Here is a 21,449-nt window from a genome sequence, read left to right on the forward strand (position 1 = left end):
AATTACTAGGCCTACTGATGAGGTGGCCTAAATGGCGTCTGAATTTTGTTACTAAACCAAAAAAATAAAAATAAAAATATTCTATATTAAATTTATCAGTTCATTTAAATAAATAAAACTGACTGGAGTTTAACTGATTTATATTTAAAGCTGGCAAAAATAGATGCCTTATATGAGTCACATAGTTGACTTTTGTGATGTTATAGGCTATATGACTATACTCTGTTAGACCTTGTTTGATGAAAAAAATCAAGCTTAGAATGAAATCATCAGTATAAACTACATTACAATGAAATATCTAAAGAAATATTTTATTTATAACGTATTCGAAATTATGTGAATTGCTCTGTTTTCTTGGACGTGGACCAGACCTCCTGAAGAAACAAATTAAAATTAAACAGAATTCTAGGTCTTGTGTGAATAAATGTAAGATTTGTTGGCTTGCAAATATACATATTATAACATAAAAAATAATTGCATGCATTGTACAGCAACAACTAAGACAGAAAATGAGCATGGTCACGTATACAATAGTGTTTTTATTTCTTCTTCTTCTCTTGTGTTGAGTTGAACCAGGCATCTAGAAGCTTCTTGCTGAAGTAGATTTGCCATGCGTGCACCTGAACAGCAATCACCATGAGTAGATACATCACAGAGACAGCCGAGAAGCCAAATATAAACCGGTAGGCCTTCCCGTGTCGGTACAGCTGCTGGGCCAGTGGAAACATTTCCATTGCACCAAAAATCAAGGGTGCCACAGAGAACAAACCAGCACTGATCATGGAGATCACAAGGTAGCTGATGTTGTTCTTCGGCATGGCCAGGGCTCCAATTAACGAGGGCAGGAGACTCAAAAGGTAGGGATACTCCCACTGATAGGGCATGGCCACCAAGTCATGCGACACCAGATCGAGGTGACTAACAGCCACCTGAGCCGCCACCAGTATCCATATGAGGAAATGCACTACGGTGAGCTTCTTTATCTCTGATTTCAATGAAGCACTGAAAGACATTTTCAAAATTCAAACACATATTCTGATGTAAACAACTTCATTGGCAATCCTGTATATTGCTGTGACAGTTTGAAAGTTATAGTTACCTCATCTGATAGTGAGATGCCACTTTCTCTCTGTGTTTAAAATCACTCCCATCAGTCCCTGCAGCTCTGGGGCCAGCACGCGATGCCATTGCCAATTTCAAGATAACTGTAACACCATACAAATATGTTATGGCCTGACATATCAGTTTAGCAATTTGAGATTATTATACAGACAGAGCATATTTGAATTGAAACAGAAATATCCCAAAATGCTGAAATTAATTATTCAGAATGTAATAGCCCATTATAATATCAAGACACATCATAGCTACTGAAAAGGACAATATTACATTAACATTTAGGGGTCTGAATAGAAATAGTCCTGTAATATCTCAACATCTGATCAATCTAACGGACAATTTACATTAAAGCACCCCAGCACATAAATGAAAGGGGGGAAAACTACATTAACCCAATAGCATATAAGCTATACTTTTATGAATTTCACATGATTAGACCTATATAGCCTAAGCATGCAAGATGAAGCATAACAATAATAGCCGTATGTCTATTTGGTACAGAAATTAAATAAAGGCATTAACTGTAGATGAACTGATATATTGAAGAATATATAGGCACATATTGCCGGCCGGCTTCCGGATGAAGGATAAATTTACCGTTTCAACTGCGCGGATCACTGTAAATAGAAAGCGGTTATTTCATGTGATGCGCCTTTTAATAAAATAACTTACCGTATGGATTGGTGAAATGCGACCGAAAGCAACAGTGACAGGATTAGATGAGGAAATGTTCACACAAAGGATTTTTATCAATGAAGGAAATGTTGCTCATGCGCACAAAAGAATCTCTCTGCCCCTCCGTGCGATGTGATTTGACAGCGCAGTATCACAGTCTGCGCATCCTCAGCATCACCGAGTAGCTATACTGAGCCGGTTGCTTGGTTCATGAATATTTATTAGGTTCATTGAGGTCCATTCTCATTTAAAGAAAGAGGAAGTAACAGCTGGCTGCTACTATGCCGTTGTTGTGTAATATTCAGATCCTGTGAAAAACTGTTCCAGTGGGTGGAGTGTAGCCTATAGGCTACATGAATATTCATGATATTTCCGTGTTGTGTTTTTACTCTTTGATGTCTTTAGTTTTTTTTTTTTTAATTTAATTTGTGAGGCCTTAAATTTAATTTGAATAGTTAAAAAAAAATGTTGTAAACATTTTTATCTGCCAACAATGTTTACCTTGTTGGCATTCAGTGACTAGGCTACAGTATAGCCTGCAGCAGAGTGTTGACAACAATGCCTAAATTAAACCTCTATAAATGTATCTGTGCCCTAATAAAATGTACATGAGCTAGGCTGATGTGAGTATTTGTGTCATTCTTAATTTATTTTGTAGGCTCCAGCCTCCACAGTGGCTCAAGGCTCAAGTTCTCTTACGAGAGTACTCTCGTGTTGCGTAAGTTTAGCTTACACTACGGGAAAACTCCTTTTCTCGAGAATACTGAAGCAAAAAATTATCCTTAATTTTTTATCATTTAAAACGCATTTTCTGCAGCAGGCAGACATAGGCGAGGCAGCTTGCGCGCCCATTGGCTGCTCTGCAGCAACTGCTGCAACCTATCAGTGCGTCTGGCATGACTCCAGCGCCAATGGGAAGCCTTCCCTGCGCTACGTCATGACCCGCCAGAATGGGTGTGGCCTAAGCCTATAAATACCCATCGCCCAGGTTGCACTATATGATTTCGTCTCCTTTCAGCGAACGATTCTCTTCGCTGGATCTACTGAGAAGAAGAAGCTGCGCCGTCGAACAGCACTCAGCGGGACGAGCTTGAGACGAGGACGCCGGCTGGATTATTCGCCACCTTCACTCGCCGTACCTGCTGCGCTACCTGGCGCCCATATCCTTTCACTGCTTCCGTGTGTGTTCGCCGCTGCGACACACATGTTTTTTCTCTAAAGAGCCGGCATTTATAAATGCCTTCCACGTCCTGCGGCTCGTGCCGAGCCACGCTCAGTGATGGGGACCGCCACGTGCTGTGCGTTTCCTGCCTGGGCCAGGACCACGCGGACCTCGCGCTCGCTGATGGTGGCTGCCACGAGTGTGAAGCGCTGCCTCTATCGACCCTGCGGGCTCGACAGGCAGCCTTCTCTACAAAGTCCGGTTCCCCGATACTTACTGTTGGGCCTCGCTGTAAAAAGCGCCGCTCACAGAGGCCACCGGAACCTGCCGTGAAAGAGCCCTTGCCGGCGGCGTCCCCGCGAGCCTCTTTCTCGGAGTCCCCCGTCTCCTTCACCGACGGTCAGCGTCCCGCTGCGGCGGTGCCTGACAAGTTGGACGGGGGTGTCATGGAGGATGACAGCTGTTCCCTCCTCGCGTCCGGGAGCGAGGAATGGTCGGGATCCTTCCCGGACCCCGCCCCGTCGACGCAGGAGTCCAGCGTGAGGGCTTTGATCGATGCTGAGCTTCTCCGCCTCCTTACGAAGGCCGTGGAGGACCTCGGCCTAGATTGGACCGCGCCCCAGGAGCCCGCGCCCAACAGGCTGGATGGCTGCTTTCTTCGTGGACGCCGCTCTTCGCCTGTTCTGAGGCCCGCTCCTTTCCTCCCTGAACTGCACGACAGGCTCTACAAGTCGTGGGGAGCTCCATTTTCGGCCAGGCTGAGATCCTCTGTTTCTTCGGCGCTCTCCGCGGTTAACGGCGCCAAGGACAGGGGATATCTCTCCGTTCCTCCGGTCGAGGAAGCGGTTGCTACGCACTTGTGTCCGCCCTCTGCGGGATGGCGTTCCAAGTCAACTCTACCCACCAAAGCCTGCCGGACCACTTCAGCGCTGATCGGCGTATGCTGCCGCTGGTCAAGCTGCATCCGCGTTACACACCATGGCGGTCCTCTAGATACATCAGGCCAACCTTCTCCGCTCCCTGGATGAGGCTGGCCCGACTTCGGAGCATGTAACGGACTTGAGGAGCGCGACGGACTTGGCTCTCAGAGCTACTGAGACCGCCGCCCAGGCCATTGGACGTAACATGGCCGCCCTCACCGTCACGGAACGTCACCTGTGGCTTACGCTGTCTGACATGTCAGACTCTGACCGCGCCACCTTTCTGGCGCTCCTGTGTCACCGACTGGTCTCTTCGGTCCCTTGGTGAAGGGCTTCGCGGAGCGTTTTTCCGAGGTACAGAAGGCGTCTCAGGCCATGAGACACTTCCTGCCACGACGCTCCAGTTCTGTAGCGAGTCGCGCTAAGAAGCAGCCGCCCGCTCGGAAACCGCTCGTCGTGGGCTTGGACAAGTGGGGTTTCAATTCAAGACATTTGTATGGCGGCAGGCTGGGCCTCCCCGTCTACATTTGTAAGGTTCTATAACCTAGAAGTGCCCGCCTTACAGGCTAAGCTGTTCTCAGTCTAATTATGCTACATTAACGCGCCTGACCAACCTAGTTCGTTCAGACCGTTGACATGTTGCAGCGTCCTGTGGGCCTATGCAGTTTCGAGGTTCATATATTGCCTTAACTGTATATAAGTGTAAAGCACCTATCTTCATATACCGAGGCGTCCCTCCCCGTTCTGCCGCTTACGCGTCTATTCCATTTTTACATGAGCCCCGGGTATACTGCCCTTGGGACATTAGTATTGGAATTTCGCACGCACAGCATTTTACATGGGGTTCCCGTAGCGTAAGCTAAACTTACGCAACACAAGAGTACTCTCGTAAGAGAACGACACTCGGTTACTAACGTAACCTCGGTTCTCTCTAGAGAGGGAACGAGTGTTGCGTAACCTGCCGTGCTTGTGCTGCATTATGGTTCGCTTCCAGTCGACTGAAATCATAGTGCAACCTGGGCGATGGGTATTTATAGGCTTAGGCCACACCCATTCTGGCGGGTCATGACGTAGCGCAGGGAAGGCTTCCCATTGGCGGTGGAGTCATGCCAGACGCACTGATAGGTTGCAGCAGTTGCTGCAGAGCAGCCAATGAGTGCGCGAGCTGCCTCGCCCATGTCTGCCTGCTGCAGCAAATGCGTTTTAAATGATTAAAAATTAAGGAAATTTTTTGCTTCAGTATTCTCGAGGAGTTTTCCCGTAGTGTAAGCTAAACTTACGCAACACTCGTTCCCTCTCTAGAGAGAACCGAGGTTACGTTAGTAACCGAGTGTCGTTTCCTTTATCAACACCAAAATACTAGTTTTCCTTCCATTATATTAAAAACAAAACGCTGAGACGTTTTTCAAAATATGTCCAACGAAAGAAGTCATACAACTTTGAAACATCTAGTAGGCCTACATCAAGTTTCTCTTTAACAGTCAAATTAAGTTGAGAGAATCTACGATAAAGAACTGCTTCTAATAATAAATATTAAATGAATAAATATTTCACACACACACACAATTATATTTATATAATTATAAAGCATACATCATGTCTGTTATTTGACCATGTGTTGTACTGAGAAAAAACCTACTTTCATGTAATGCGTTTTATAATGGTGTGAAATCATACAAAATGATATCATCCATAATGTTGTGTTAATCGTGTTTAACATTTGAAAATCTTATCCAAAAGTATTTTTCCCATTTTACAGGTGTACAGTACAATGACTATTTCTGATCTTCAACATAGGGCAGGGATTCCCAAACTCTGTTGACTTAAAACATTTACTTGAAGTTCTCCTGAGATTAATTATTATTTAAATAATTTAACAATACACTTTCATGTTCAGTTCTCTGATGTTGGTTAATGATGACATGACCTGCATGTAAACAACAACAACAACAACAACAACAACAACAAAAAGCATATTTTTTTAGCTTTTTATTTGTTTTTTGTTTTTTTTACAGGTTTACGTTTTTCATCAATTCATGCAATGCAAAATTATGGGAATGTCTGGTGTCTGAGATAATAATTAAAACAGGGCTTTGGCACTCAATGGGAAAATCCTCCATGTGTGTCCAGATCACACTGCCAGAGAGTGACTTCAACTCTACAGCTCTAGTGATTATTAGTTCATGTGACTAGCCATGTCCAGGGGAGGTTATCATGGAATGCGAGCACGATAAAATGAATTTTCATGACATTGAGCCAAGCTTTCGCCATAACCATAATCGTTCTTTATCTTTTTTATAATTTTTTTTAGGCACAAACATCGAATCATTTAGGCATTTCATTGTACCGTGAATACAGTTAGGCATACAACGTAAAAGAATAATAATTTAATTTAGGATCTCCTTCACATCAAGAATATTTTATAATCTTTGTATTGTATTCTCCTTGTATAATCTTTTTAATGAAACTTGGGACTAAGACCAAGTATTTGTTTTCTAGGCTACTGCGTTAATAATGGCTAGATTGAATAGTATCATTGATAATCACTAGCTCTGTGCCATTTTGGTGTAACTGTTAAAATGTTTTTTAATGGCTATTCTCTGAGCAGTATAGCATTTAGGTTCAAGATTAATTGCAACAGATCACATTAGAACTATAATTTTTATAGTATGTATTTTCATACATGGTAAAAATGTATACTAAATTTGATGCTTTAAATTTAAGATATTTTAGATTAAAGTATTGGCATGGTTTGCAAATTCCCCACATGATCATAATTAGGTGATGGTTTTTAGAAGAGATATATTAATACATTTCTGGTACAGTAAATTGATTGACATACAATTATGAATGTAAATCATCTTTATTACAAAATTCAAAGAAAAAGTCACCAATAAGTAGGGAGGGGGAGTCATTGGATTAGACAATTTTAGCACCGTTGTTCAAAGTGACCAACATATAAAAACAAAGGTTATTACACAATCGAAAAAAAAAGAGTAATATTTCAGGTGAAAATTCAATTCAGAGTTGGGTGGAAACAAGGGAATTGATATGAAATATGATTTGTGATAGTGAGATTTAAATTATTGTGAGAAAAACTCTCATTTTTATGACAGTTAACTTTAGGAACAGAAGTGGTTTTCAGACAAGTTAGTATTTATAGTTTAAAAATAATCTTTTTGGGGGGAGGGGGATAAAATAAAAATCTAGCACACATGCTCTCTCTCTCTCTCTCTCTCTCTCTCTCTCTCTCTCTCTCTCTCATACACACACACACACACACACACACACACAAACTCATACAAACAAATTTGTAATTTGGTTGCAGTTCACACAGCGCATGTGTTACAATATTAGAAGTGTGCAAAAACTTTAACATTTTTTAAAATCATTGATAAAGAAAGACAAATATGATGTGATATTTTTGAAAAATTGAATGGCTTTTCTCATCTCATTTAAAGCAAATACATTATTTATCATGCAAATGTCACAATGACATTACAAATAGAGTTCTAAACATTTTAAAGCATGTATACTCATGTTGGATACCATCAATTAAGCAAATACATAAATACATTACAAAAACAATCTTCTCAAAAAGCTGTTTAAATGTGGTGTTGAATTGAAGTTTCTTACTACAATCTGTGAGAGTCTTTGTGCAGGTTGTATCTTTATATACAATGTACTCTGTAATTTAACATTGCATATACTTATACAGTCTGTAGATTGATATTGTTGGGTTGAGTTTAAAAGGGCTGTCTCAGAGTCTTCTTTATTCCCTGTGAGAATGTACTTAAAAATACTGACATTTTTAAGTCAAACATTTTAATGTCAGTTCTTTCTTCCCTCTCTCTCCTTCAAATTCTCTCACTTATTCTTGCAATCTACATTGGGTACAGTAAAAAGCCGGAGAAGGAGGAATGGACATACTGTCCTGCATAAAATCCAGCTGCCTGGTCAGATGGTAATTGTAAATAAACTCTGTCTCCTGGTTGTAATGGAATCACAGCACTCCCAGATGCTTGATCCAGGAAACCCTTCTTGTACTCATCATATGTATACATAAGTGGCTCCCCATTCCTGTAGAGCCCAACCCATACATTGGCACCCTTGCAGTGCAAATGATAGGCGAAGTAGTAGATGCCTGGGAGGTCACAAGTGAACACACCGGTCTGAGGGTTGTAATTCTGACGTCCATTATACAGTAGTTTGTCAAGCACTATTGGTGTGCCAACTGGAGGGAATGGTGTGGTCAGCTGGGCAGTGAAAGCAGGCATCTCCAGACCATTGGCACCCATCATATCACCACCACCGGCATACTTCCCTTTCTTGTATCCACCAGTTTTCACACCATCAAGGGCAGGGCCCATCTCAGGAAGAACACTCATCAGGTCAGGGGAAGGAGGGGGGCCTGGGGGTCCAGGAGGTCCCGGTGGACCTGGCATTCCTGGCTGACCTGGGTTTCCATTTTGGCCAGGTGGACCTGCGGGACCAAGAGGACCAGGGATTCCGGGGCTGCCTTCACCGGGTGGACCAGCTTGACCTGATGGACCAACTTCTCCCTTTGCCCCGGGTGGTCCAGGAGGCCCAATTAGTCCTCCAGGCCCTGCAAGACCTGGAATGCCTTTAGGACCCTGTGGTCCTTCTGGGCCGGGCTGACCAAGTTCTCCTTTAAGACCAGGCAGGCCAGATGGACCTGGGGAACCAGGTAGACCATTGCTTCCTGCTTCTCCTTTGGGACCTATGGGTCCTGGTGGTCCTCTTGCCCCAGGTTCTCCATGTTCACCTTGGAGGCCCGGTTGACCAGGAAATCCTGGAGGACCTGGTTGCCCCATAGGCCCCGGATCTCCCTTGTCTCCTTCTAGACCTCCCTCTCCTTTTAGCCCTGGGGAACCAATTCCACCTGGTGCCCCCATTGGTCCAGGAGGGCCTGTAGGACCAGTTTGACCAGGTGGTCCAGTCATGCCTGGTTGACCACCATAACCTTTGTCTCCTTTTGGTCCTTGAGCACCAGGAAGCCCTCCCACCCCTTTATCACCCTTTGGGCCAGGGTATCCAGGTTTGCCAAATCCAGGTAATCCAGGTTTCCCAGGTAACCCTGGTGGTCCTTGTAATCCTTTGTGGCCAGGTGCCCCTGGCTGGCCTGGTAATCCACTTTCCCCTGGACTTCCAATACCAGGGGGCCCTTGTGGTCCTTGTGGGCCCAGTCCACCAGGTGGACCCTCTGGACCTAGCTCTCCAGGCTGTCCAGGTTTCCCTGGCACACCAGGTGGACCTGGTACACCAGGAAGACCAGGCTTACCCACACCTGGTAATCCTGCCTTCCCTGGGAGCCCAGGTGGCCCAGCTGGCCCTTTGGGCCCTAGTGGGCCTGGTTGTCCAATTCCTCTGTCTCCTTTAGGCCCAGGTAACCCTGGGAGACCAGGAAAACCTTTATGTCCTGGATCTCCTTTACCCCCTGGCTGTCCTGGTAATCCTTGTCCACCAGGCTTTCCTATTCCTGGCAGGCCTGGGGGTCCAGGAGGGCCGTGTGGCCCAGTCATGCCTGGTGGTCCCTCTTCACCTCTGGGTCCCTGTTCACCTTGCTGTCCAGGCTGTCCAATACCTCCTGGCTTCCCGGGCATACCTGGCATTCCTGGCTTACCAACTCCAGGGAATCCTGGAGGACCAGGAGGTCCTGACCTTCCAGGAGGGCCTGGCATTCCATTACCTTGAGGCCCAGAAGGTCCTTGGGGCCCAGGTGGACCAGGGGGCCCTTGAGGTCCAGTCTCTCCCTGAACACCCTGCTCACCTCTGGGAATGGTCTCACCTTTGTAAAGGAAAAGCAGGGACGGGATTAGGTATCAGTGACCATAAGAAGGTGTGTCAGCATAAGTAAAAAAAAAAAAAAGTAACCACATGTAAAAAAAACGAATTAACCAGTGAATAAAGGGACTTTATAAGTCATGTAAAATGTATATTATGTACTGTATAAACTAATTATAATCACTACAAACCCTGTTGTTTAATTTGAAATAAGAACAAACAAACAGTAATAATGTAGGCTATACCATGTATATCATGTACAGTGTGACCATACGTTCTAAGATAAAGAAGTGTTCATACCTTTGGTATCTTTGCCTTTGTTTAGGTGCATTGGTAGGTCTTTTCTGTAGTGTGGATATGGCATGTGTGGCATATCCTTTCCCATGCCCATATGAGGCATCTGTGGTAAGGGTTGGTGCTGTTGAGGATGTGGCTTGTGTCCATAATATGCACCCCCCAAAACTGATGGCAGTAGAGCTAATTCCACGAAAACTACCAGGAAAGCAGCCATGGCCATGGCCTGTGGGGGAAAATGAAATAACCATTAACAAGTCTGTAAAATGACCTAATAATATAAATGTACATAACAGTATCAACTAATTATATAATATCTTCTGTCTGAGGAGAGCACAATAATAGGCTTTTTCCTTCACAAAGGAAGATTATGAAATATTCTTTATAATCAATTTCATAGTCTTTCAGCTAAAAACAAAAGAACCAGTCCATTTAGTTTAAAATGTTGAGAGCAAATTCTGAGAACATAAAAGACTTCTTTCAAAAACATAAAAAATCTTACCAACCCAAAACCTTTGAACGATATAATATAATCAATTTCAATGTTAACATCACCCTCCATAATTATATCTCCTCATACCTTCTTCTAACTTGATTTGAGATTAGACAACATCACTTTCTCAGACATCTCAATTTAGCCTATACTCTTAAACGTGACCTTAAAGCTGACTTTTTAACTGTAAAAGCAAAGGACAGGAAGCAAACTCTTTATTGGAATTTCTCACTTCTAAGAAACTCTGGGGAAGTTCTCAGTAACTAGAAAGAAATTTCCAGCAATTCACCTTTCACACTGCAGGAATCCCAGACAGTAAACAGTAGATGTTCATTTATGTGTACACCGCTTTACATTTTTGCTTGTCTCTTGTTAAATGACCAAATAAGTTTTCATAACACGTTACTGTGATGCTTTAAATTTAATGGGAAAACAATAACAACTTAGATGTGAATGAAACAAAGATTGCATCAAGATGATGGGAGAGACAGAGTTGACCTTTTGGCTTTTTCTCAGGCTGCTGAGAATCACACAGATATGCCATCGGTTTAATGCTTTTTGAGAGAGATATAGTTTTGGGCCAAAGACCTAAAGACAGATTTGAATGTGCCGTACACTATCATAAAACATTGTTCGGTTGATTTAGCTTCATGTAATGCTGATAATAACGTCCACTACAAAAGTTGTTAGAAAAGCATTATCATGCATTACCCTTATTTAATTGCACATATAAATGTTATCATAAGATTTGACAGTGTTTATCAAATGTTTTGGCATAAGACATATAGTTTCATCCAGCCATACAAATTTATTGTTGGCCACAAAATGGTTTAGAGCAAAGTAATCAAATCCCACATTCTAAAATGGGTGTTTGCACGTGTGACATTATGTGAAATTATGAATGTATGTTTCTAGATCAGGTCTGCAGGGACGTCATTTTGTGATGAGGAATGTTAATTCCAGTGATCATGCCAACTGCATAAGAATGATCTGAAAGACTAATATATCTAACCTACTTTTCCATGACCAGGTAAAAGAAAGAGAGAGAGAGAGTGCAGAAGAGAAGAAAAAGGAGGAATGTAAGGTCAGCTGATGAAAAAGAATAGAGCAAAGTCTACAGCAGCAGACAGGTAAACACTGATGTAGACCTTTTCACCCTATCAGCAGGCCCCCTTTCCCTCCTTTCTATGGATTAATTTTTTTTTTTTTTTTTTTACAAAGGTCAGAAACAGTCAGATTCACCCACTAAAAATAGAGCAATCAAATCAGTAAACAAGTACAATGTTACAAGGAGAAAAGTCATTAACACTCATTAGCACTAACATTAGCAATGTGATTAGTTAGGCATCACTACAATGACTATAACAATATACAGTGAACATAACAGTGATAGTTATAACAACATATTAACAATATTGTCGTAACTGTATTGGAAAACATAATTAGAAAGAAATAAACAATTAATGTTTACACTATGGCCCCAATCCTGCCAATAAGTTAAATTATGAGTTGTTTTTTTATGTTATAAACATAAATTGTAAAAGGTAAAATATCATGCTAATGTCCTGAAACCACGTTTACACATAATAATAAATTCACAGGAATTTTAGAGATGTATATGTCAATGTCTATATTTATATAAAATTATCAGCAAAAGATATAGATATTTCAGTGATAGTCACCATGAAATCAAAAGTGACAATTCTATTTTTTTTTTTTATGGAATACTGCATAATTTATTATAAATTATTTATCCATGCACATCATTATCAAATTAAAATTCATGCCCTCGTAATCTTTTATGCCCATCTCTCTTGCATCAACATCTCTTCTCTGATAACGTGTTTACTGGCGCAAGGGTGTAACAACCTACCTGTCACTCACATGAGATCACAGCAATAGCAAACCACAACCATCAAATCAATTCTCGATGGGCATAATCACATCACGTCCCGCCATACATTTTTTTCCTGTTCAAGAAGCTGTTTCATTCTGATATACATCACAATGGAGAATAAATGACTGTAGCAACTTCCATTTCATATGACTTTAATTCGCTTATGGCATTTCATCTGTGAATATCATAACTCTTGATTTTGCAATACACTGCTTTTTAAAGGGTATAGGGTTATTTTTATTAATATTTTTATTCAGCAAGGGCACATTAAATTGATCAAAAGTGACGTTTATAAAGACATTTATAATGTTACAAAAGATGTCTACTTCAAAAAAAAGTAAAAGTGCTGGTTTCTTTTTTACTTTTATTCATCAAAGAATTCTGGGGGGGGGGGGGGGGGGGGGTCACGTTTTTTAAAATGATTTTTAAATTTTAAAATGATTTCTGAAGGATCATGAGACACTGAAGACTGGAGTAATGATGCTGATAATTCAGCTTTACCAACACATAAATAAACAGCCTTTTAATATGCTATATAATAGAAAACATTTATTTTAAATTGTGATATTTTACAATATTTACTGTTTTTACTGTATTTTTATTTAAAAATCGCAGCCTTTGTGAGTATGAGGGACTTCGTATAAAAACATTCAAAAATCATAACAGCATTTTAAATGGTGGATTACAATGTAAATATCACCTTCCATAATTATGAAGTCTTTTCAAACCTTTTTCAAACTTTTGATCTCAGGCAGCTACGTTTAGCCTATACACTTAAACATGACCTTTGACCCTAAAAAAATGAAAGTCCTCCGTGCTATTTGTGAAATGTTCTTCAAGAATCTCATTGCTTTAGTAACTGAGCGTATGAACAATACGGCAAATGAGTCTAGTTAAATGCTCACATTCGGCCTCTCACTGAGACACAGATGGCCAACAGTGTTTACAGAAATCCCTTCCCTGCTCTTGTCTGCCTAGTCCCTCATTCTTCCATTCTGTCTTTTATTTCATTCAGTCTCTCACACCCTTTTTTCCCATCTTTACAGAGCACTGTGTTCACAAAGAAACACATAAATCATCAATGACAACACTTTTATTCAGGCTTTCTATGGGAAAAAAGGAGGGGGGTGATTCTTTCAGCAAACCAAGGGAGGACTTTAAGAGGCTGTGATCCAGTAAGACAATATATTCTAGATTATGATTTTAACTAGTTTGTTAATATCTAATACATTTCTATTTTTCTTTAATAGAAATCATAAATTTTTAGTAAAAAAAAAAAAAGTACTTTTTTTTTAACATGTGAGAGGAATAATACTGTAGAATACTGTAGCTAAATATTTGAGTTAATTAGTTTTCATTGTCCATGTTGAATTACCTAATGTTCCGGGACAACTGAATTATGGGAAACCAGAAAGAGTGATTGTACTAACATGCATGTGTTGCAGCAGACCAATCAGAGGGTGCTCAAATAATTCATATGCCAGTCGACCTACAGAATATTGTGATGTGACACACATATCTCCTATTGTACAATGTAGCAGACAGACTATATTGACTATATACCAGCTGTAGGAAAAAAACAGGCCTTTTTGAGGTACAACAAGGTCCTCATTCTCTTTGAGCATCTGTTGGGTTACTTAGAAGCATTTTAACAGCTGAGCGTTAATAAGAGTGAGAAACACGGCAAGGGTCTGCTAGCCTCAAAGTGCATGTGTGGGGAGAGAGGATGTGAAGAATGTATGTCGGAAAGAATCTATCTATCTATCTATCTAGTAGCCTATTTAGATCTGTTTTATCTATGTACTGATAATAAAGATACTCCACTGATACATTAAAATTTTCAATATAATTAATGACGAGTTATGATCTATTATAATAACCAAAGCAACACTTGTTATTTTAGTAAATCAATGGAACAAATCACCAGTTACAGACAATGATCGTTAGAAACATTTATGATTGAATGGAGAGCTCCATTCCATTTAGCATCCAAATAATTAATTTATGGCTCTGTTTTTCAGTTTCACTTGTTATGAGATCCTTCATTAATCTGGATTGTATCGATTATTAGATACATTTGAAACTTTCTTTTTTTACCTGTTGTCTCATGAGCAGGTTTGATGACCCACTGAAGTGATACTGAAAGCTGATTGGCTTGAATGCTTACCTCTGACAATGATTGGTTATATTTGCAGAAAGAGGCTAATTTCTTTTTATTACTATTTGCAAGTGTTAAACTCCAACAATAATATAATATATTTAATAGATTCTATTATTGTTAGAGCTTAACAAATATAAGATATTTGTTAAGATATGTGTTTAAAAATGTAAAAAAAAATAAATAAAAAAAAAGTATTTTATTGGAGAATATTTTTTGAAGTGATGTTAATAGTAAATCCAAAGCAAGTACTTTGCAATTAGTTTGTATAAGGAGGCGAAATTCATTTCAGCCACATTTTGGATTGAATCAAACAACGTTTCGTTATTCGTTATGAACATTCTGATCTGTCTGTTCACTAATGAGAAGAGACTTATGCTGGCATACTCCTCTAACATTCCTAGCGATTAAACTACTGACAAAAAATAACACAAAAAATAGACCAAGTAGCCTACGTATGACCATATATCAGCTGATTAATCTGCAACTCAAAAGTCTCACTATAGAAATTTCTATAAGTGGCATTAATCACTCACTACACTGTAAATTATTATATGATCAATAAGCTATGACACAGCAACGTTTTTTACAGTGTATATGCTGGAACTGCTAGATTGACAATCACACAATTTATTTCTGCAATAAATGTAGAATGTATTGAAACATTCTTTCAATGTATGAATTGTTGAAACAATGACACAAGTCACATCCCATTGTGCCATTAATGGATGTCTGCTTTGCATTCGTCTCCCAGCTGAGAGTTCATCTAACAGTCCACTATCAGGTACACACTACCACAATCACACATGCATGCAAAGACACCATATGGCTGCCACCAGGAGGGGGAGCTAACACATTAACCTAGAAACTGCACACCAAACTTGTTAAAGCAACATGATGTTTCTGCTCAGTATTTCTGTAATAAAATTGAACAGAAAATAACATTTGCATATCAAGTAGACTGTACAGTACAACTGTATACGCATCTATGAGTGGTTTATACACTTTATAAACCACCCATAAATGATCAAACATGCTAAAAGTGAGTTTGCTTTATATTAATCACATTTCTGCAGTACAATTCATCAGCTTCATTTGTCAGGCAGATGAGAGATGAGATAAGAGCCCAAAGATAAACAGTGTTTTACAATCTAGTATGAAACGCAAATGCACATCTTTGCCTGTTATAATCAATGCAGCAGGGTAGCTTCTAATAAGGTTTCATTTTAGTTTTCAACATGCACTACCTCAAACACTGACACAGAATTATGCTACAAATGGGGAAAACTATTTACCTTATATCTATGCTCAACCATTTCCTTTTTCATTACTTGTCTATTTGATCATAATTATTTTGAAATTACAAATTAGATCAAATTTTTCCATTAGTTTTTACAGTGTACATCAATGAGAATCAAGACAAGCATAAGCAGAGTATTAAAACAATGAATATATTTAAGTGTATTTTCTTACCTTTCCTTTGAACGGCTGTAGAAGGAGATAATCTCAAGGATTCTCAGGCTCACACTCAGAAAGACCCTGAAACACACACCTTGACCAACTGACCAATGCAAACTGGACTTAAACAAGTAACAGTCTGCAGACGACCACCTTTTATTCACAGCAGGGTGGAGTCAGAGAGCAGGGGAGGGAGAAGAGAGGCCGATTGAAGACAGAAAGGTTGCTACAGTATGGATGAACATGTGACAGTATAAAGGTGCAGTGTTTTCAGGATAGACATTGAGATTTGTTTGATTTTCCAAAATCGCTGTGTACTGATGGCAGCTACACCCTTACTGTGGTGCATGATGTCTATAGCCTTTCCTGTTCACTGATTAGTCATCACATTCTCAGTTGAGGTAGAGCTGCACAGTTAGGGTTATAATCCTAAACTTTTAAGATTCCTCTTAAGTTAGGATGAGTTCAATATTGAGTTTACTGTATCGGTATTAGTAATCCATATATTTAAGTTATAATTAAACTTATTGAATATTTTAAATATACAAACATTTTAATATAATATAATATAATATAATATAATATAATATAATATAATATAATATAATATAATATAATATAATATAATATAATATAATATAATATAATATAATCAAGTGTGTGTGTAGATTAGGGTTGGTAATTTTTTTTTTTAAAGAAGTATGCTCACCAAAGGCTGCATTTGTCAAAAATACAGTAAAAGCGGCAATATTGTGAAATACTACTACAATTTATTAATTTGATGGGAAAACTGAAATTTCAGCTTTATTATTCCGTCTTCAGTGTCACATGATCCTTCAGAACTCATTCTAATGATGATTTGGTGCTTAAGAAACATTTCTTGTTTTTATCAATGTTGAAAACAGTTGTGCTGCTTTACATTTTTGTGGAAACTGTGATACATTTTTTCGTTATTCTTTGATGAATAGAAAGTTCAAAAGAACAGCTTTTAAATGAAATATAATTTTTTTGTAACAATTTACTGATACTGTAACTGTTGTCACTGACACTATATGTCCTTGCTGAATAAAAGCATTAATTTATTTTTTAAAAATTTACTTACATTTTTATTTTTATTCTGAACAACGTGTATGGCTGAACAGCATATGATTTTGTGTATTGTAATGTGCTGTAAAATTGTTTAATATTTTTGCGATTCATTATTAAAATGACTATTGGACTTAAGCTGTATGCAAGCTCAAATGAACAGAGCTCATTAGTGGAGATATGAGATCTGAAAGTTTGGGACATAACACCACAAGCATATTAGTTGGAGAAGAGGAGCATAGGGTCGTCATGGGGACAGGTGCAATCAGTGTACTTAGCCTTTGGTAATCATTGTGGGAAACAGGCTGATATTGCCCTCAGCCCTGTGTTAATGAACAGTCAATTATGGTGCTGTGAGGATTGAAGTGGGGGTGGAGTGTGTCCACTGTGACGCCACCATGTGAACCTAAATGCTTTTCAAACCTTCGCCTGTTGCAGCAAAATCAACTGTAATTACTCACTCAGTATTTCGTTCATGCCTGCTTTTCTATTCATTCAGTTCCTAGAATGTGTTCGACCAACACGTCATTAACCTTTGCAATAACAGCTGTTATGAAGCAAGCCCACAAGGAGATGTGTTATGAAGTGCAGAATTTGTGCACGTGCAATAAATCAGAAACATTCATACAGATCCATTAGAACATCAGAAATGGTGCGTTCTGTTCAAGTGGATAACTTTGAAATTCATGACAAATCCTGTGTTAACCCCTAGCTAATGATCTTAGGCCTGGTGTCACAGACAGGGCTCAGATAAAGCCAGGATTAGGCCTTAGTTAAACTGGGACATTTAAGTAGATTATATAAACATGCCTTAGAAAACACCATTACAGGTGTGCATCTTGAGACAAAACAATGGCACTGATATATTTTAAGATATTAAGCAAGTTGCTTTCAGTTAAGACAGCTCAAACAGCTCAAACTCATTCATTCATTCAAACATGCACTTTAGCCTGGGACTATAGGCTTAAGCCTCGTCTGTGAAACCGGGAATTCAAATTTTTACACAATCACTTAATAAATAGCACCCTAAGGATAGGACTCTCCCCAGTACTGCACATTCACACACTTTTTCACAAAGGCACAAAACTCAATTAGCTGTAAGCATGTTTGCTAATCACAAACACTGTCCTGGCATCTGTTTCACGGTTTGCCCACAGGAAAGAAAAAGGTTTGAGAAATAGAAGCAAGGGAATGAATATTGACATGAACAAGATTAAAAGTCTCTCAGATGTGAAGTCTTTAAATTAGCTTGTTAGCACTCTCTTATTGATATCACTACTGTAGCTTCTCAATGCATCATAATTCAATTAAGTACATAGTTTTCTGGCAAGAGTACAGGTTATCTGTCACATCTCTCATGTAATGTCCCAAGTCAGATGCCTGTCCTATACCCATTGTATAGTGCTATGTTTACTTGTTTTGCATCATGTTTTGTTTATATTGTATTCTGCATCATGTACTGTATATCTGCAGCAGGGTTATTGTAAACTGAAGACGTTGAAAACGTGTAGGTTACGACTGTAACCTCTGTTCCCTGAGAACAGGGAACGAGACACTGCGTCGATGACGCTATGGGGAATGCCCTCCATGTGAACCGGTGTCTAAAAAAGCTATCCAATCACGGCAATCGATATTGACCGGCGACAGCCTATGATGTCACTACTAGTGCGACCCGGAAGTATAAAAGGGGTGCCTAGAGAACATGTCATCCAGTTATTGTCTGAAGGGACTGTTCAACAGGCATCTGAACGCAGGCATCAGAAGGCATGGCGAACTCAGGGGTTACAGTCGTAACCTAGACATTCCCTTTCGAAAGGGAACTCGCACTGCGTCGATGACGCTATGGGGAACGATATACAATCCCACCATGCTGAGGGGCCTAACAAGGCCGCTCAAAGACTTGGAACCAACAGCTTTCATGGAAGGGGTTCCTTTAAGGGAATATGGCCAGGGGGTCTGAAAGGAGTCCCGTCCAGTCACTTTCTGAGGGGAACATAAAGTCAACCCCACATGCCACCAGGGAGGCTGACCTGGTCATATTTACTGACCTAGTCTTGCCAACAACCTGTATGTTTCCTAAACAGAGTCTCTCACAAAATCCAATAGGGAATTAATGGCAGTAGTTCACTCACAAACCAGATCATAGCGATGGGCATCCTGGAGAGAAGACCTCATATACCGCGCTTTATAACCCTTGCAAACGAGGTGAGTAACTCACTCGATCCTGGATCTACACAGTGCTTCAAAGCCCTGTGGAGGCTGGGCACTCTAAAGGGACCCTAATAAGGGGGGCACAGCTCTTGGGCTGGTCTAACAGGGAGGCCTCGTGAGAGTCCTTCGACCTGCCAACCAGACTTAGGGAGTTAAGTCTTCAAACAGAGCGATCCTCAGATAGATTCTGGAACACTATGCTCAACCTGAGAAGTACTGACCAGGCTCTGGGCTAAAATCAGGGAGGCTCAATGGGGCCTGCAACGTGATACTTAATGCCTTTGCAATGCTAAGCATCCAACTCGTTGGGGAGCCTGTTAAGGCCTAACTACTTGATAGCGAGGATGTTAGCAGAGCCAGCCTTCAGAAGCCTAGGTGCTCTCACAGACATTTCTGTGGGCCTGGTTATACTTATTTAACATTGCCAACAGGCAGTGTACTCCGCAGAAGTGCTATCGATCCTTTGAAGCAAGGAGAGTACAATCTTATGCTACCGGAGTATTGAGGAGGCCTACTGTAAGGCCTACAGCTTTGAATGTCATGGGCGTCAGCCCGAGCAGTGCTTTGGCTCTAAGGGGGCATTCTCAACCATCCCAAGTGGGAGGGAGTAACTAATCTGTCTCTACCTGAGCCTGGGTGGTGAAAGGTGATAACATAAGAGTGGGGAGCACTATGAGCATGACCCTGAAGGATGTATCAGGGTCGAGGCCTATTATCTTGTAATTTTACAAGACAGATTTGATAAACCCAAGGGAATGGAGGCCTCAGTATAAGTGGTCAACGGCATGCAACCTTTTGACTTGAATTCTTATATTTCAAGGGGCTCAGAAGAAAAATCCTTTTTAACTTAAGGCCTTGCTGCCAGCTACTACACTCGATGCTGTAAAGGGCCTGAGCACACTGCTTCTTACTCTCTAGAGAGAAAGACCTGACAACGCACATAGATATCTGCATCGGAGGCTTTTCGAAGGTAGCCTGCTACCTATGCTGCTATCTACCCTGTTACACCACTAGCATTTACACCTAATGCAAAAGGCGGGCCTTGGCCAGACGACTCTTGAGTAAGAGGAGTAGTGACGTCATAGGCTGTCGCCGGTCAATATCGATTGCCGTGATTGGATAGCTTTTCAGACATCAGTTCACGTGGAGGGCGTTCCCCATAGTGTCATCAACGCAGTGCGAGTTCCCTTTCAAAAGGGAACTTTTTTTTTTTTTAACTGGAACAAAGCTGAGATAAAATATTGCATAAAAAAATTAAACTAAACGTAAATTAGAAATGTTGTCTTGGCAAAGTTTAACTCTTTTTAAGCACTAAAATAAATAAACAAAAATAAAACTGAACTAAAACTGAAACAAGTTTATAAATAGTAATACTAAAACTATACTATACTAAAATAGCACTTCTCTGCAATGACAAATAATGAAATGAGATATATTTATAAATAGATTAGGAAAAGTATGCCTTATATGCAAACAGCATCCCATTTCAAACATTAAAACGTCTTTAGCTAACCCATCTAAAATAATCTTTGACTTTCTTAAAAAGTGTAGCTTGCCAATGCTCATACTTCTGTAAATATTTGTACTGTTTACGATTAGCTATATGTTAAATGTATTGTAAGCCAGGTTGCTAGGTGACAGGGTCTTCGTAGATTGTATAGTGAACAATGGCAGTAAAATTGCTACATTCCCACAGCTGCTGTTGTTCTGTATTAAGGCCTCGGAATGCAGAAAGCATGCAATCATTACCACGGAAACCTATCATGGGACTCCAACCCACAGAGGGCAAATCAAAAGTAGCTCAAATCATTCTTGTAAACACCACACACATCATCAAAATCACTCCAGCACAGGTGGTTCAGGCCCTTTTTTACTGGACAAAAATGTAATGAACTACTAATCATGCATCAGCACATTCTCATTGTGTGCATGGAATCGGGTGTTTGAATGAGTGTGTGTGAGGTCTGAACCCCCCTTGGTTCTAAGATGCTGACCTGACCGGAATCTGTTCTTGTTGTGGAGACCTGCGGCTGATTGGCTGCTTCCTCTGGGACTTGTAAAGCCATCGCCATAGAGACCTAAACCTGTCACCGGTAAGATTTAGGGGTCCCAGTGCTGGTTTTAAAAGTTTCAGTCTGACAGCAGGCAGCAAAAGTTTGTTTCTCTGAAAT

At 40.2% G+C, this 21,449-nt stretch overlaps 2 protein-coding genes across 2 annotated transcripts; both read right to left on the reverse strand.

Annotated features, from left to right (window-relative positions):
• Window positions 1–274: 274 nt before the first annotated feature.
• Window positions 275–1,949, reverse strand: jagn1a (jagunal homolog 1a). Its single transcript, XM_084422282.1, has 3 exons — window positions 1,792–1,949; window positions 1,100–1,205; window positions 275–1,002 (listed from the first exon to the last, which is right to left on the reverse strand). The coding sequence occupies exons 2-3, from the start codon at window positions 1,186–1,188 to the stop codon at window positions 540–542; spliced, it is 552 nt and encodes a 183-aa protein (XP_084278408.1). The 5' UTR covers window positions 1,189–1,205; window positions 1,792–1,949; the 3' UTR covers window positions 275–539.
• A 4,333-nt stretch (window positions 1,950–6,282) lies between these two features.
• col8a1a (collagen, type VIII, alpha 1a) lies at window positions 6,283–16,091 on the reverse strand. Its single transcript, XM_084420623.1, has 3 exons — window positions 15,997–16,091; window positions 9,982–10,201; window positions 6,283–9,685 (listed from the first exon to the last, which is right to left on the reverse strand). The coding sequence occupies exons 2-3, from the start codon at window positions 10,196–10,198 to the stop codon at window positions 7,761–7,763; spliced, it is 2,142 nt and encodes a 713-aa protein (XP_084276749.1). The 5' UTR covers window positions 10,199–10,201; window positions 15,997–16,091; the 3' UTR covers window positions 6,283–7,760.
• Window positions 16,092–21,449: the final 5,358 nt, after the last annotated feature.

Source organism: Rutilus rutilus (assembly GCF_951802725.1).
Source record: "Rutilus rutilus genome assembly, chromosome: 10".
Classification (NCBI taxonomy): domain Eukaryota; kingdom Metazoa; phylum Chordata; class Actinopteri; order Cypriniformes; family Leuciscidae; genus Rutilus; species Rutilus rutilus.